General features: G+C 40.4%; 2 protein-coding genes across 2 annotated transcripts in view; one reads left to right on the forward strand and one right to left on the reverse strand.

Moving 5' to 3' along the window:
- The window catches only part of JPH1 (junctophilin 1), a 122,917-nt gene that overhangs the window by 100,175 nt on the left and 4,275 nt on the right, over positions 1–18,467 (forward strand). The window contains exons 3-4 of the mRNA XM_006860005.1: positions 2,539–2,657; positions 14,363–15,012. Coding sequence (XP_006860067.1) covers positions 2,539–2,657; positions 14,363–15,012 — 769 coding nt within the window. The remainder of the gene's footprint in view (positions 1–2,538; positions 2,658–14,362; positions 15,013–18,467) is intronic.
- Positions 16,190–16,786, reverse strand: LOC102813640 (zinc finger MYM-type protein 5-like). The gene has a single exon (XM_006860067.1). The coding sequence runs from the start codon at positions 16,784–16,786 to the stop codon at positions 16,190–16,192; it is 597 nt and encodes a 198-aa protein (XP_006860129.1).

The raw sequence follows: 18,467 nt of genomic DNA on the forward strand, positions 1-18,467 counted from the left end.
CAAGAAGCTGGACTATATGAAGAACTCCGAATCCGGTTTAGAGGACGATTCATTAACAACCTGCAATATGCAAATGCTGAGAGCAGGGAAGTCTTGAAGCATTTGCTGGTGAAGATCAAAGACTACACAGACTTCAGTATGAAGTACATTTCAACATACAGAAAACAAAAATCCTCACAACTGGACCAATAAGCAATATCACCATAAATGGAGTAAAAAGTGCTGTCAAAGATTTCGTTTTACTTAGCTCCACAATCAATGCCAATGGAAGCAACAGTCAGGAAATCAAACACATACTGCATTGGGCAAATCTTCTACAGAATATCTCTTTAAAATGTTACAAAGCAAAGATGTCACTTCAGGGACTAAAGTGTGACTTACCTCAGCCGTAGTATTTTCAATCAGTTCATAAGCATGCAAAAGCTGTACATTGTATGCAATGAATAAGGAGGACCAAAGAAGAATTGATGTCTTTGAATTATGGTGTTGTTGAAGAGTATCAAATTTACCATGGAATTCCAGAAGAATGAATAAATCTGTGTTGAAAGTAGCACAGCTAGACATCTCCTCATAAGTGAGGATGGCAAGACTTTGTCTCATGTAATTTGGACATGTTATCAAGAGGAACCAGTCCCTAAAGAAGCATATCATACTTCAGAAAACTCTACCAAGTCCACAAAAAAGAAGACGGCCCTCAGAGAGATGGATTGACAGACACAGTGACTCCAACAGTGGGCTCAAACACAGGAGTGGTTGTGAGGATGACACAGGACTGGCCAATCTGTTCACTTGTCCATATGGTCAGTGTAGTACAGTGCAAGCAGACTACTGCATATGACTCGTACACCATATACGTCCACCAGGTTTTTCCTGATGGGCTGGGTAAAAAAAGGTCAGAGAAGATGCTGATAGTATGATATGATTCAGTTGTGATTGTTAACAGAATTAATTGTGATTGTAAAAGCCTGGAACTCTAATGTGGGTTTAAAATCAGCCATCTCAGAAGCAGGGGTGGAGGTTCTCATTGTCTCCAAAACAGAAAAGTTAGGAGTAGAGCTTGTCCTTTAGACCCAGAGATCTCTGCACAATGAACTACTTCAAACCAAGGACAGAAAGCTGTGACACCAAGGAATGGCAGAAGACAAGCATTAGCAAAACCAAAGAGCCAGAACAAAATACAAAGCAGTGCACATCCCAGCAAGTAAAGCTCAGAGACTTTGGGCAGGAAGAAAGCTTGCTTGCAGAACCAGGTGCCTCTAGGCATTTAATTGGGAGAGCTAGGCTTGCTAACTGGTGGAGCTAGATAGAACTGGGTGCCTTCAGGTTTAGACTTAGATTGGAGTGGTTGTCCTGTGAGCATACATTTGAATAATAGTGGTACTAATTGCTTTTCCTTGTAGGCATAGTGATACTATCCTATCACAGACAGATCTTGAAATGATTTTTTCTTACAAGGAATGTGATGGAATTCGTCTTCTTTTTGTTGTTCCCTGCATAGTAAACCATAGAAATAGCTGATTCAAAATGGCCAATACCAGTTCATTTCAGCTCAGTAATGTCTAGGATAACTGATCTTTATGTGTTCAGTTTCATTTTTGACGACTTCCAATTTTCTTAGAGTCATACTGTGTGTACATTGCCTATTCCAGTTAGTAGTAGATGTTTGCAGCTGTTTCTTCCCATTATGAAATTATGCCACATCAGCAAATGAAGGTACTGAAATCTTTGCTCCATTCATCTCAACACTACTCTAAGGAGGCAGGTCTCCACCAACTACATTCTGAGTGCCTTCCTACTTGAGGACCTCCTTTTCTGGCACTAAATCTGACAATGTCCTACTGCTATTCAAAAGTTTTCAATGGTTAACCATTCAAAGGTGGTCCGGTTCTCTTCCTTCCTAGTCTGAAAACTCTACTGAAACCTATCCACCGTGGGTGACCCTGTGGCAATGCTTCCAGCATCACAGCAACACACAAGACACCGCAGAAAAACCAACTGACGGATGAGTGGTGGCTGACACACACTCGGGTTCACCATGGATCCCAGTTTGTCCTCAATTGGGAATCTGTGAAATTATAAACTGGATTTTTTTTTTCTTTTGTTTCAAAGTCAATTTAGCAGCACACCACTAGACAGATCCTTAATAATCAAATTCTTACACTGATTTTATCATAGGAATGAAACTCGGGAACACTACATACATATTAATTCATATATTTTCATTTTACTATCTAAATTCGGGAGGATATGCCAACTTAAAATCAGAAGAGATTTGATCCAGAAGGTTTCCAAAAGCCAGATTTTACATAAAACGACATGGATTTTCATTTCTTATACCAACTGGTAATTTATAGGTAGCCTCACCTGTGTTATTTTCATTGAAGTCTTGCAGCAATATGATTCTTTAACTCATTATTGCAGGAATTGGGCCGTCGTCATAATTACCATTTCTTTGGATTGTAGAATATTTTCTCATTCATGTTTCATTAACCGGGTGGGTGCCACCTTTGCTGACTGGCTCTTTTGTGCACTCTGCAGGACCGCACACGCAAGGGCTAAAGCTGATGCCGCTGACCAGGCTGCACTGGCCGCCCGCCAGGAATGCGATATCGCGAGAGCTGTGGCCAGGGAGCTGTCTCCTGATTTCTACCAACCAGGTAAGAGTTTTCCTCTGATGAGAGAGGTATGAGCAAAGCTGTTGGCCTTTAGTTTCCTTTTGTCAATTCTTTTTCCTAGGTCATCATTCTTTATTTATCTGTGCATGTTAAGTCTCAGCAATACTAGGAAACAAGTGGGAGAACATGGTAACAAATATCTGAAGTCTAAGTGTAGCCCTGGATACTTGGGTTCTTCATCTGTGTATCTCCCCTTACCCCTTTCCCTATCCCTGTCAGCAACACAAACTGCTGATAGCAGTAAACAAAACCAGAATCGAAAAGAAGTTTCTGATTTTAAGAAATTATGTTAGTGACGGTGGTGGTGGTTATGTGCAGTAGAGTTGGTTCCAACTCATAGCAACCCTGTATAGGATTTCCGAGGATATAAATCTTTACAGGAGCAGAACGCCTCGTCTTTCTCCCACGGAACCACTGGTAGTTTCGAACTGCTGACCTTGAGGTTGCCAGCCCGACTCATAACCACTACGCTACCAGAGCTCCTTTGCTAGTGACAGTACACTGCTATAATTAACCCAAACCCACTGCCATGGAGTCAGTTCCAACTCATAACAGCCCTGTATCGATTGCCAACACTCTCAGTCTTTATAGGAGCAGACAGCTTAATCTGTCTTTCACAGAGCAGCTGGTGGATTTGAACCACTGCACTATAGTTAGCAGCCCACAATGCCAACAGGACTTATTAGTGTGGCGCTGCAGGCTGCTAACTACAGGGTTGGTGGTTCAAATCCACCAGCTGCTCTGAAAAAGATAGATGAAGCTGCCTGTCTTTTGCAGAGCAGCTGGTTAATTCGGTAGACTGCAAGGTCTGTGGTTTAAGCTCACCAGTCACTCCTTGGAAACACTATACAGGGTCACTATGAGTCAGAACTGACTTGACAGCACTTAACAGCAACAATATACTAGAGGTGGTGGTGGTTATGTACCATGGAGTTGGTTCTAACTTATAGTGACCCTGTATAAGTTTTCACATGCTATAAATCTTTATAGGAGCAGAAAGTCTCATCTTTCTCCCCCCAGGCAGCTGGTGGAGTTACATTGTTGACCATGCAGTTAGCAACCCAGCTCGTAACCTATTCTACTACCAGGAATCCTTAGTGGTGGTGGTGGTTCTTAAGTGCTATCAAGTCAGTTCCGACTTATAGAAACCCTGTATAGGGTTTCCAAGGAGCTGCTTGTGGGTTTGAACCACTGACCTTGTAGTTTACAATCTAGTGTTGATCCTGTAGTGCCACACCAGGACTCCTAGGTACTACACTTGTTGTTATGTGCCATCAAGTTGGTTCCGACTCATAGCAACCCTATATAGAGTTACCAAGGAGTGGCTGGTGAGTTTGAACTGCCGACCCTGCAGTCCAAGCCAACCTTGCGGTCCAGTGCTGTATCCCATAGCAGGATACCAGGACTCCAAATATCCCAAATCCAGAGGCACCTACAACACTAACATTAGTAGTATGAAAAGAGCCAGTATTCGGACTATTGTTTCTTTAAAGTTCAAAGAGTGTGATGAAGAGATAAAGCAAAATGCCACTTAAAGACCATTGCACGGATCAGTAGAAAAATGTATATCCTGATGGAAGAAATGGAAATGACAACCTCTAAAAAATGTTTCTTGGTTATCTCCCTCTAAAATGTTACAAGATAGCAATAAATATTTGCAGTAGATTTAGAAACTCACTTCCTGATAGTTTCCTTGTTGACTGTTTTCATCCCTTTCTTTAATAAACCGGTTTTTAAATATTGTATTTCAAAATGACTATAGTCACTTTCTCCATTTTTAATAAACAATCTTCTTCATAATTTTTTGAGGTACCAACTAATTTCTAGGTGAAGTTGTTGTGTTGTTAGGTGCCATCCAGTTGGTCTGACTCAGAGCGACCGTATGCACAACATGACGAAACACTGCCCAGTGCTGCTCCATCCTCACAAATGTTGTTACACTTGGATCCATTATTGCTGCTGCTGTACGGATACATCTCAGTGGGATCTGCCACTCTGCTTCACTGGCCCTCCACTTTACCAAGCACAATGGTCCCTCCTGACAAAATGTCCAAATTACAATAGACGAAGTCTCATCATCCTTGTTTCAAAGGAGCTTCCTGGCTGGACTCTTAAGACAGATTTGTTAGTTCTCCTGGAAGCCCATGATACTTCGAATATTCTTAAACCAACACAAAATTCAGTTAAAGAGCTATGATCTTATTCATTGTCTCAACTTTCATGTGCATATGAGGCAATTGAAAATACATGGCTTGGGTCAGGTGTACCTTAGTCCTCAAACTGACATCTTTGCACTTGAACACTTTAATGAGGTCTTTTATGTAACATGTCTTTTAATGTCTTGACTGCTGGTTCCATGAGAATTGATTGTGGATCCCCGCAGAAGTGAAGTCCTTGACAACTTCAATCTTTTCTCTATTTATCATGATGTTATCTTTTGGTACAATTATGAGGATTTTTATTTTCTTTACCTTGAAGTGCAATCCATACTGAAGACTGTATGTAGCCTTTGATCTTTATCAATAAATATTTCAAGTCTTCTTTGCTTTAGCAAGCAAGGTTGTATCATTTGTCTATCTCTGGTAGTTAATGAGCCTTCCTGCAATTCTGATTCCACATTCTTAATATAATCCAGTGTCTCTGATTGATGACTCAGTATGCAGATTGAATAAGTATGGTGAAAGGTTACAACCCTAGCACACCCTTTTCCTGATTTTAAACCACTCAGTATCCCGTTCTTTTGATAAAACGACTACCTCTTGGTCAATATACAGGTTTCTCTTGAACACAATTAAGTGTTCTTTATTAATGCCCATTCTTTAAAATGTTATCTTTAGTTGGTTAAGTGAAGAGCCCTCATCAAACTTCTAAATTCTTAAATGTCAAAATTCTATTGGTAAGTATTTTCCATATTTTTTGTGTGTGTGTTTTGTTTTGAGTAAAGCACTCAGGACCTTCATTTGCTGATGGAGCACGACTCAAAATGAAAAGAAATAGCTATAAATATCTGTTAATAATCAGAACATGGATTGTACCAAGTATGAATCTAGGAAAACTTTATCTCTCAAACTCTGGACAAATTATCAGAAGGAACTAGTCACTGGAGAAGTCTATTGTGTGGTAAAGTGGAGGGTCGGAGATAGATTGGCACGGTGGCAGCAGCGATGGGCTCAGGCATAGCAACAATTATGAGGTTGGCACAGGACCAGGCAGTGTTTCATTCTGTTGTGCATAGGGTCGCTATGAGTTGTACCAACTGCGTAGATAGCATCCAGGATTTTCACTGCCTCCATGTGCCACTCTGGAAACATCTCAACTGTAAAAGTGAACAATGCTTGGGAGGTTATCATCACAGACAGGTCACGGCACATGAGTGGGTGGTCTGCATCATAATCCTTTGCTTTATATGTCTTCACTAAACCTGAAACTGGATAGGACGTTCTATGGCTTTTCCGATATTTAGCAACAATCTGCAGTGCATACACTGCCCACTGTCACTGATTGGGTTGCTGCCCTGATATGCTGGTCGAGTGATAGGACTGAAAAGGAAGAGGCTCTGCAGGTGGTAGGGGAGGGCAGTGTAGGACTCCAGGGCCTGGCAAAGCACATCGAAGCCACTGCTAGCCACTGCGCAGTGAGGCATGTGAAGTGTAAGGAGAGGGTCAAGCAATCCCAGTGTGGGTTTGATGGTTCTTGAAGCAATGCCAGTTTTTACTTTCAAGTGTTGATAGTCAAAAATGGCCACCTCTGTAGTTTCTCTCCTGATTCCTGAAGTAGCTGGGTCTGTACTCAGAGGGTTCAGAGGCCCGGACACAGGCTTTCCCTTCCCAGTGGGAGCATTGATATAATCTAGGGCCTTAGAGTGATGGCTGGAGGAACACAGTTCCTTCTTTCTTGCCTTCTTTGTGACTTTTTACTTTCTTCTTGTATGACATTCTTGATGTCATCCCACAACTCTTCTGGTGTTCCGTCATTAGTGTCTAATGTATCGAATCTGCTCTTGAGATGATCTTTATATTCAGGTAGGATACATTCAGGATAATTTCTTAAGCATCAGCCTGAACTTGCATATGAGCAATTCATGGTCTGCTCCATTGTCTGCTCCTGGCCTTGTTTTCACTGATGATACAGGGCTTTTCCACCATCTTGGTCTCTTTTTTTTTTTTTTTTTTTTTGCCACTGTCCCTTCCCATAGATATAGTTAGTTTGATTTCTGTGTATTCCAATTTGTGATTGATGATTTTTAGTGAAATTAAAGCACACTTCCTGATGCTAATGGCAGGTGCCCTGCTGGCACAGTGGGTTAAGCATTGGGCTGCTAACCTCAGGGTCAGCACTTCAAATCCACCAGCCACTCTGTGAGTGAAAAATGAAACAGTCTGCTTCTGTAAAAATTTACAGTCTCAGAAAACCAATGAGATAGGCATCTACTCCATCGTGTAGTTAATTAACATCGACTCAATGGCTGTGTATTTGGGATTTTTTTGATTCGGTACCAATGTACATCAATAAACACCAGTTCCAAAGCGTAAGAACTACAGAAAGCATTCAGCTACCCAAGAGTGATTGTTCTGTTCCTCCTTAGCAGTACTGTCCTTGTGAAAAACCACTGCAAAAAGAGACAATGCCCTATCATGAAAGAGTACTGGGTTTGAACTATTTGAAAGAAAATAAGCTTCCTGTTGTTGTCTGTAGATGGTAATTTCTTAGTTGTGAATTCTGCTGAAGAATGGAGCCTCTATAGCTCTCCATGAGGTGTTATAAGAGGTAAATGATACGAGAGGTCATCTCAATTGCCCAAACTAAATGGCTTTAAAAAGCCTTTTAAAAGCATTTGAGGCGGGGAAAATATTGTGGGAAATGCAATTCCGCCCTTTCTTAGCTAGAACAGGTGGTCTGTCAGTAATGAACCCATCATAGCAGCGTGAGATGACAAGGAGTCTATTTAAGACAAGAGCTATGGGTAGAGACTACAGTTCCCTTTGACCCACAGCCAACACTTCCTTTAGGCAATTGTGTAGAAGGCCTTCTCTGTGCTGAGTAGTATTGATCTTCCCAGGGGAGCATTAATTCATGCTTACCACCCTGCAGTTAACAGGCTGATCAAATCAGATAGCCCTCTTCTAAAAAGGCTTTCAAGTACTTTTCATAGCAGGCTGCTAGTTTCATTCACATAGCTTCATTCTAAATGTTTCCTTTGTTTGGAATGCGGTGAGTGCCATGCCTACAAGTTGTTATCCCTGGGAGAAGGGCCGTCTGTCAAAGCATACATTTTCAACAGTTATATTTTCAGGTCCTGGTATGGCGCTGTAGAATAAGTACTCGACCACAAGGTTGGTTTGAACTGCAGGTTTGGCAGTTCAAACTCACCAGCCGCTCCTTGGAAACCCTATGTAGGGTCTCTGTGAATCGAAATTGACTCAATAGCGCTTACCATCAACAAGCATCTGAGTTAAATCATAAGCTTTTAATGCAAAATGAGTACTGATCTATATTTTCATTTACAAACTAAAGGGAAAACATAGACATGTGGGATGTCTTTATCACTCCAACTGTGATGTACTATAATAATAATAATAATAATAATAAACACCCTATAAAGGAATGCAGGTCACCGAGTCACCTCTGACTAGTGGGGCCCCATCCTACATCCTCCTCAGAGTCACAGACATGTTCAAGTCCATCACTGCAGCTCTTGTGCCGTTCTTTCTCAGCAAGGGTCTCCCTTGCACACCCTCTGATTCATCAAACATGATGTCCTCCGGCAGTTGATTTCTACTCATGGCATGTCCAAAGCAAGCAAGTCGGACAGTATTCTGTTGTGATCCACAGGGGTCTTTTTTTTTTTTTTAATGTTGTATTGTGAATTATGTGATAGTTTACATGGGAGAACATTAGCTTTACATTCATCTTATCGTATATATATATCATTACATTGCCATGGTTACAATCCCTTCCTTACATTATCAACCAACCACAGGGGATACCCTGCAAGCCTGCCTCTCCACCCCCCAGTCATCAGCACACAGCCCCTCTCCCTCTCTGGGTTTAGAATTCCCAGCCGCTCTGTCTCTCCACGACGGGGATCTTTTTAAGCTCATTTTTGGAATAGATCAGCAGATCTTTCTTTGTAGTCTGACTTAGTCTGGAAGTGCCACTGACACCTGTCCACCATGGTGACCCTGCTAGTATTTTGAATCCAAAGCTCCCGGCATCATACTAACACACAAGACACCAAGCAAGCTGACAGATGGGTGACAGAGGACATAGCATACATAAACAGAAACCTTAACTGCCATCAGTGTGAGTGACACAGAATCATCCCCCCCCAAGAACTTAGAAATAAGAATTAAACTTTAAAATGAGCCCAGATACATAGGTACAGAAATATGTAAAGTGATCCTAAGTGATAGGAATGGCTTCAAAATCAACAAGATTTACTTATAACCTGATTGAATGCATTAAAATATCTAAGGAAAGAATGAATCACCCAAGAAAAGTATAGAAAAGAAAGAGTTTCAGAGTCAAGACTTGGCATTGTCCATCCAAGGAGGACATCAAACCCACTGCCACTGAGTCAGTCCCAGTTCATAGTGATCCTGTTTAGGGCTTCTGAAGCTTTGAATCTTACAGGAGCAGAAAGGCGCATCTTTCTCCTGTGGAGCGGCTGGTGGGTTTGAAAGGCCAACCTTGTGGTTAGCCATCCAGTGCTTATCCTACAACACCACCAGGGCTCCTTAGAGGAAGAGAAGCCTTCACCAAAACCTTACAGCATTGTCAGTGCATTAGCAAGGCCATTTCTATTATGAGCGAGAATGCAGCGCCTGCTGCCACAGTATGGCACCATTGGTAAGAGCATCCCAATCAAGGAAACAAAGCATCAGGCTAGCTCACCCTGATACCACTGAATATCTGATTAATCTCATGCTCCTTGTTGAGATTCCATTTTCACCAGGAACCTTTTTAGTTTGGTTAACCTTTTGATCGACACCTGCCAACAGGGAGAGTATGCACTGATGGAATCCTCCCAAATCCCTTGTCCTGTGTGGCATTTCCATTCATTGCTCATGGTAAACTAATGAATTGGCTTCTGGTATTATGAGCATTGGTGATGTGAGTCTGGCCCAAGGGGTGATTTTTCTTCAAAGTGCTTGTTGATACCTGATTTTTAAGCCAGCAAGGCTGAAATCAGCCTTTGGAGAAGCAATCACCAGGGAAGTAGGGGAATGATTGGGGGACAGAAAACTGAACACGTGTCTCTTTGCCCTACTGTTTCAATATCATTTCAGCCAACTTAACTTTATTTTTCATTTCAAGTGATCTTAAGCAGGGGAGAAATTTTTGTATTTTCTGTTGTAGGAAGGAGCTGGTCATTGGTGAAAAAAAGATTGCAAAACACTTGCCCAGTACTGTGGTGCATTCCTTACCTTGAGACATCTTGAAGGATAGCCAGCCTGCTTCCCTGGGCAACATCCTCACCAAGTTTTGTTTAACTGTGTTTGAGTCTGCACACACTTAAACACATTGTATGTTGACTAGTTAAACAGAAGATGGAAGTCTTTCTTTTCATAGTATCACTTATTTTGGGACACTGTTGCTAGGCTTGCATTTCTGGTATGAGTTAGAAGTCTTTAGAAATTAAAGCCTATTTCATTAAATAATTGCCTATTGTTGTTAAGTGCCATCAAGTCAGTTCTGACCCATAGCAACCCTGTATAGGGTTTCTGAGGAGTTGTTTGGTAAGCTTGAACCGCCAACCTCAGCTCAAACCTAATTTTCAGTCCAGTTCATTAACCTATAGTGCCACACCAGGACTCCAGTTGCCTGTAATGGTACCATTAATGTTTTGGTTAGGAAAAAGGTAGGGTTTTTACTGGTTCTTACCGCGTATTCATTCCAATCTGTTCAGTTTCTCAAATGTATCTCGTGTGCCATCCGTGTGCAAGGCATTGTGCTGGGTGTTCATTATCTGTGTTCTCAGAAGTTGTGGTGGTGGTATAGACGCAGTTGTAAAGTCCTGGAGAAAAGTAGCAATCTTTTCACATAGACTATAAAAGTGATCTTCCAACTCATTATGAAACTGTCAATCAGGTCCTCTTTCACTGATTGGCAGTCTCCACAGGAAGCATCTGATTTCTATTTAATGGCCACTGCTGTTGCAACAAAGCAGTTAATATGGGCACTGCCCTTATAAACATTTGCTTGGGATTCTTTTCCTGGTGCTCCTTCTGACCACCTCCTGCCTAGGTCACCTATAAAGATATCCTGCTGTTATCCATCAGCCATATCTGTTCAGAGCATTCTTGCCAAATGTAACAACCTTCCATTGTTGGTGGCTGACGTATGCCGAATACTGTTTAATATTACGTGGCATGTCAGTGAACATACGACCTTTTGTCTGGCTTCCCACCATAAATCCCCAGGGGAGAAATCCCTTAGGATTCCTTGGTACTTACTGTCTATAAAACAGATGAAACTGCTGACTGCAATAACTATCAACACTGGTTGTCTTTTCCTCCCTGACCGGATTTGGAGTAGTCTTTTTAATGACCTGCTGCATCTCATCAACTTTATGTTTCTGGCATTGCAGTGTTGCCACACATTAATACACAGACTAAGTGGCAGGCTCAGTGGATTCCTTCCAAGATTAAGTAGTCCAGGAAAAACTTCTGTCCTTTGTGTTATATTAAGTGTTTTGTTTCAAAAGCACTTAATCCTACCCTGGAAAATCTAACTGCATATCCTTGTTGATCTGGCCAGTTCTCATTGGACTGTGCTCTGCGGGAACCATTTCCATCTGGATTCATTTGGTTGGGTAAAGCTGGCGTTAGGTTCACCTCTAGTTGATCTGTATATAATTTACCAACACATTGTACATTGATTAGGAAGCATTCTTTCATACATCTGTAACTGGGTACAACAGAATCACTTGGAGCAGCGAAAGTATTCAGTTCAGATGTATTAAATTAAAGCTTGGGACTAGCTCCCAAGAACATCTGATAGGCAGCAGGTGGAAGAACCACTGCTTCAGAGTCCACGACCACCTTAGCCAGTCATGTTTAAATGCATAGCAAAAGCTGTCCTTGTTAGTTGCAATTGAGTCCTTTCCCACTCACGGCAGTCTCTCTTACTGCAGAGCACAAGCGCTCTATAAGCTTGTCAAGGGTGTGAGTTTTAAGAAGTAGCCATAAGTCTGTCGGTGGAGAAACTTTACCTGTTCATATTGCCACTTTCTCTTGGTGGTATGTCCCAGTGCCAGGGCACCAAGAAAGAATTCTGAATCCAGTGCTTCTCCTTTGAAATGATCATAGTTGTTCTCACTGAGTGTTTGTCTTGCCTCAGTCTAATGATGTATCTTTCCCTGGGCCAAGAATCTTGCTGCCATTTTTTATGTAGGATTGAAAAGAAAATTAGGAGACATGGGGTACTTACCAAAATTTGAAAACAAATCTCAGTTATTAAATGTCTGTGCTTTTGGCTTATTTGGGAAACTTGAATTCGTGAGGGGCAGATTTACCTTTTGAAGGATGGAGAATCAGGAAGGAATTCTACATGGTTTGTTTTGATTTTTGTTTGTTTTGACTTTGGGTACAGCCTGCAATAGTAAATACTTAGGAATTTTCATTTCTGGTTTACAATATTACATGATCGTTTATATTACATTGTTGTTGTTGTTGTTAAGTGCCGTCGAGTCGGTTCCGACCCATAGTGACCCTGTACAGGGTTTCCGAGGGTGTAAATCTTTACAGGAGTAGAAAGCCTCATCTTTCTCCCGCGGAGCGACTGGTAGTTTCGAACCGCTGACCTTAAGGTTCACAGCCCGATTCGTAACCACTACGCTACCAGAGCTCCTTTAGTTAGACCTTAAAGCTATTCTATTTCCATATCAGTAAAATCGGGATAATAACTCTTACTTTCTAATATTTTTGGTGAGGTTTTAAATTTTAGTAAATACTTGGTACAATAAACAGTACCCTGGTTATAATAAATTATTACTCAGACAGACCATCATTGGAAGACGAATTGCAAATATCAATAAGCAGTATAGGTAGTTTTGAACTTAAGTCTTTTAATTAGTTTGACTGAGTTGAGGGGTTGGGGAGGGAGGAAACTGAGCAGATGCAGTACTGTGAAATTGACAAGAGCTGGTCAACTTAGAAAGCTAGTGGAAAGGGTCTCTCATATGCTCCTGACCACGTGCGATTGACATTATATCAATAGTGAAATCCAAAAGTGACCCTGGATGGAGTCGTAGGCAAATGATACAAGTGACCTTATTATTGGGAAAGGGTCTAAGAGGTGAAGTACCTAGTAGAGGGCACTGGCTTAGAACACTGTTTCTGAGAGCCCCAAGCACCCTCATTTCTGTTCTTAAGCTCTCACCATGTGGTACTCACTGCTCACTTTTCTTTTTTCCCCACTGTGCCCCCGAGTCTTCCCAGAAAATAATAGCGCACCAGAGTCACTTTAAAGTTATCTCCTATTCATAAAAATAATGTATGATAGTTATAAAGAACTCAGAAATAGAAAAACAATCCTAAACCAAAGAATAACCACCTTGTCCCATTTTGATGCCCCCAGAAACACTGCCCTTGGGAATCCCTGGTCTTCAGAGTTATGAATAGACTATTGTTGTTGTTGTTACATGCCATGAAATACATTTCAAATCCATAGCAACCTAGTATAGGGTTTCTGAGGAGTGCCTGGTGAGTTTGAACTGCTGACCTTGCGGCCCAGTGCTTATCCTACAGTGCCACCTCAAGACTCCTATGAATAGACTACATGTAAATTACTTTGTGTAGGGCAAGCTGAACCACAAAAGTATTCCTGTTAGGAAGTTCAAATGACCCTTTGACGAAAGATCATTAAAAATATTACATCTGTAGACCGTACTGTGTAGATGCTCTATTAAATTTTTTAATGCATACAAAAATAAGCTTATTTCTTTATTCAGATGTATGTACTAGTGTCTTAGTTATGTCACACAATTTAAATAAGCACATTAATTATGGCTTGGGCACCTGTGCAATATTAACATGAATTTCCCCTCAGGGTTCTACAAGTATGCAGGGACAATGCAATTATCAAGAGGGGAATAAACGTTTTTTAACTTTGTGTCTATCATAATGATAGCTGTAATAACATATGCTGTTTTAAAAGCACCTTTTTTAGCAATAAATAATATTTTCTACTGAGGAATGAGGAGTCCTGGTGTGGTGCTGTGGGTTAATGCACCAGAGTGCAAAGCCATTTGAACTGCAAGGTTGGTGGTTCAAGCTCACCAGTGCGCCTCAGAAATCCTATACAGGGTCGCTATGGGTCGGAGCCGACTCGATGGCACTTGACAACAACAACTAAGGAATGAAATGTGGTCATGCATAGTCAAAACATTGTAAATATACCTAAAAGAAAAGATTAATACGATACAGGAAAAAAGAAATATATTTGTGTATATCAATGTGTAGCGCTGTAGGATCAGCACTGAACTGCGAACCACAAGGCTGGCAATTCAAACCCACCAGCTGCTCCTCAGAAACCCTATACAGGGTCACTATGAATTAGAACTGACTCGATGGCTCTTTACAACAACATATATTGATTGGCATGATATACAGTGATGCTATATAAGATTTTTGCTGTTGTTTTTATTTTATCACTTTCTTTTTGTGGCCTTTTTGTCCTTGCAGGCCCTGACTACATCAAACAGAGATTTCAGGAAGGTGTCGATGCTAAAGAAAATCCAGAAGTAAAGGTACCGGAAAAGCCACCTTCACCAAAGGAATCGCCTCACTTTTATCGCAAAGGCACAACACCCCCAAGGTCTCCTGAGCCAAGCCCCAAGCAAAGCCACTCTCCACAGCCTCCCTCTCCAAAGCCCATGAAGAAGCAAAACCCCAGTTCAGGGGCAAGACTCAGTCAAGACAGAAAGAGCATGGCTGATGAGCAGGTGATATCCATTGTCAATAAACCTTTGATGTCAAAGGCACCCACAAAGGAGATGGGAGCAGCCGTGCCCCAGTCCAAGTACTCTGGCCGCCACTACGTCCCCAACCCCAGCAACGGGGAGCTGCATTCTCAGTATCATGGCTACTACGTGAAACTGAATGTACCCCAGCACCCTCCAGAAGATACGGAGGAAGGTGAGGGGTCTAGCCAGTTGTCTTCAGCACTGGTGCACAAGCCACCACCTAACAAGTGGAGTCCCCCTAAATCTGTGACAAAATCAGTTGCCAAAGAAAGCAAAGCTGAGCCAAAAGCTAAGAAGTCTGAACTTGCAATACCAAAGAACCCAGGAAACAACAATTCGTGCCCTTCTTTGGAAAAAGAAGCCAATTCAGTAAGTCTTTAAAAAGTGTTTCTTTCTCCTTCCTGCCCTTTGGTTCTTTCTGGTAACTCTGTGGGATGACTGTTTAGAGTAAAGTTTAACACACTTGTAGCTTGAGGCATCAAGGCTCCCCAGGCAGAAATTCCTTCATATCCACTCAGCCACTCACCTTAGACATATGCAGGTAGCTAAGTCCTTACCATCTTATTACAGCATCATGTTTTTAGTAAGCCAACACCTTTACCAGCACCTCTAGTACGTTTGATCATGATAGCTAACTCTGATGACTAAAGAGTAATGGCCACTGCCAAGGGCCTACCATTATTAGAGCCATTATTAGGAAGGGGTCTCTACCATCACTTACTAAGCTTTTGATCTCTACAGCAACATCTGTAGACAAAAGAACTCTTTAATTATTGACAAGACACATACACAGTTGTTCTTGCATCTAGTCAGCTCTGAGTCGTGGCATCCTTACCTATGACACTTCCATTGCTAAGCCACCTCCATGATCGTGGGTATGTTTGAGTTCTTTTTTGTGGCTCTGTGTTAGTCCATCTCAATGAGGACATACCTTGTTTTCACTAATTCTACATTACCAAACATGATGTCCTTTTCTAACAAATGGTATTTCCACATGACAGATGCAAAGTAAGAGAGCTGAAGTCTTGTCATCCTTGCTGTTGCCTTTTTGTTTTGTTTTTTTTAAACCACTAGTTTTTCATTTTTAAATTCTTGGCATTACAGAATTAAACTGAAATTTATTAACATTCCACTCTGCGTTTCTTATCAACAAACAAATAAGATTAATGAGTTAAAAATACCTAAACTAAAATCAGGCAAAGGCTTATTATAAAACTTTAAGTATGAATCCCAGCATTAACAGCTGAACAGAAATTGAAGTTTCATATTCTTTTTTTTTTTTTAACAGTGGTAACTTTTACTGCAGTAAGGTAACAGATTATTTTCTAAATAGTATTTATTTCTAAATACTATTTTCCCCAAACATCTGTAACAATCATGTTGTATTTTCGTAACCTGAAAGCCAGTTGCCAAAAAGTTGATTCCAATTCACAGCAATTTCAACTGTATCAGCATAGAACTGTATTCCATAGGGTTTTCAACGGCTGTGCCTCTGGTGCCTCTGGGTAGAGTCAAGCCACCAACCTTTTGGTCAGTAGCGGAGTACTTAACCTTGTTTGTTACCAGGGACAGGACTATGATGAGTTACAAATCCTCCATTCTGAAAAAGGTCTCCTGCCACATTCATTCTACCAGGATTAAAAGGTCCTACTCCATTCTTGTTCTTACTTCTTGAAAGACTGGGAGTAGAGAAATCCAAATCTTTGGTTCTGTTTTTAATTCTACGAAGACCCCATTCAGTAAAACTTGAAGAATTTTGCTTTTGCAAATGATTTACTTCTACATCCTCTTCATCATCAATGACAATTGTTTCACTTATATTTCTCTTTTGAGAAGTCAAATCTCTTGAAGGAGCAAGAATTATGGAACTATTTCCTTGTAGCATTTCCCTTTTTGATATCGTATATAGGTTTCTTTGATCAGCTATTACTGGTACAGAAACTAAGGGAGGTTGTATAGAATCAATAAATACAACCTCATCATCTTCTTCTTTCAAAGGGTTTCTATATCTATTAGCTAAATGACTAGTCTGATCAATAAATGAATTTCCTACATCCATGAAACTAGCTGCCATAGCTATACTCCCTAACAAGACAGGAGTCTGCTCAGTCGATTTTATTCCTCCCACTGAACATTTGTCCATGCCAAAAACAAAGGGGGGATGTTTTTCTTAATTTCAGCCACTGCTTCACCAAATAGGGCAGAACGCGGGTCCTGGTGCCGGTTCTGGCTTCGGCTCTGTGGAGCGAACCTCCCCTCCCCCGGCCCACCCCCCTTCGGTAACACTGAAGTTTCATATTCTTGGTGGAAGATAAAATTGAGTAGAAACTGAACACTTACAGGTTATGTAGAACCCAGAATCACTGACCAGAAGCATTCCAGTTGTATATATCTTTTCTAGCTGTAGAGAATTATTCTTTTAAATGTTTAATTTGAGTTAAAGGCTTTGTTGAAACTTGGTGGTGTGATAAACACTGAACTGTAAACCCAATCCACCAGCCACTCTACAGGAGAAAGGTGAGGTTTTTCTTTTCCGACAAAGATGCACAGCTTCTGAAACCCTACAAAGGGTCACTATAGTCAGAACCAACTTGGTGGCACATAACAACAACCATTAGGCTCATTTAGGAGAGGAAAATAGCTGGAATGTTTTCTTTCCTAAATGAGAAGTGAAAATGTTAAGTAATTTAAGGAAATGACTTTGGTCTTATAACGACTCATAGTACACATGTTCTAACAGTTTCAGTATTCTGGTGGATGTGAGTTATTATTAATTAGTTTCAGCATCCAAAGTATTATTGGACCAAAAAGCTCTGTGCTATGAATAAATAACTATGATTGCATTCAAATAAGATTTATTGAATAACTTTTGAATTCATGTTTTATTCTTAAATTTTAAGTCTGGAGCTGAATATTTATTGATAAAAGAAAAAAAAAAAAAAATGTCTGACTGACCTACAGAGGATGTCTACATACATGCCTTTGGAACCACAAAGATAATGGGACGCCACACCCAACCTAGTATTATTAATAACTCTATAGAGACATTTTTGCATAGTGGTGTGGACTAACATCTTGGATAAGAACATAATATAGATATTACATTTCAGTTTTTTCTTTTTTTAATTTTTTTTCAGTTCAGTTTATTCATAGTTAAACAATTGAAATCCATCTTTTAAATTCATATATATTTAACATTTCTTAGGTTTGGTTGTTTTACTGATATCTACAGAACACTAGTTCGTGTCTTTTTGAAAGTCTTTTTTTATTATTATTATAAATGTAAATTAATCAAATTTACTGGATTAATTTCCTAAAAGTAACCTCCATAAGCAGTTTTTAGACTAGAATAACTTTATATGAGACTCTGTTTAATAAATGTTTTGTTTTGTTTTTGTTTCTTTAGCATTGATATGTCAGTATCTAGATACTAGGCGTCCTGGTGTGGCACTGTAGGATAAGCACTGAATCTCAAGGTCAGTGGCTCAAACTCATTAGCTGCTCCTCAGAAACCCTATACAGGACATTATGAGTTGGAACTGACTTCAGATCTCTTAGCAACAACAATAAAAAAGTCTAGATATTAAAATAATGAGGGGGCTCCAAATGTCATGGACAAATAGAATTAAAAGATAGTGGGATTTTCCATCAATGATTTGAAGCTCCCTCGTATTTGTCACTATTGAATTTGCTAAGTGTAATCATTCAATTCTTATTTGACTTTCAGCATTTGTATCTAGAGGTTAATAAGGCCTCACATGCATATACATGTTGTTGTTGTTGTTTAAGTGCTATATAAATAATAGTTTGTTTGATTTATTAAG

The sequence above is a fragment of the Chrysochloris asiatica genome, unplaced genomic scaffold, assembly GCF_000296735.1.
Source record: "Chrysochloris asiatica unplaced genomic scaffold, ChrAsi1.0 scaffold00036, whole genome shotgun sequence".
Taxonomy (NCBI): Eukaryota; Metazoa; Chordata; class Mammalia; order Afrosoricida; family Chrysochloridae; genus Chrysochloris; species Chrysochloris asiatica.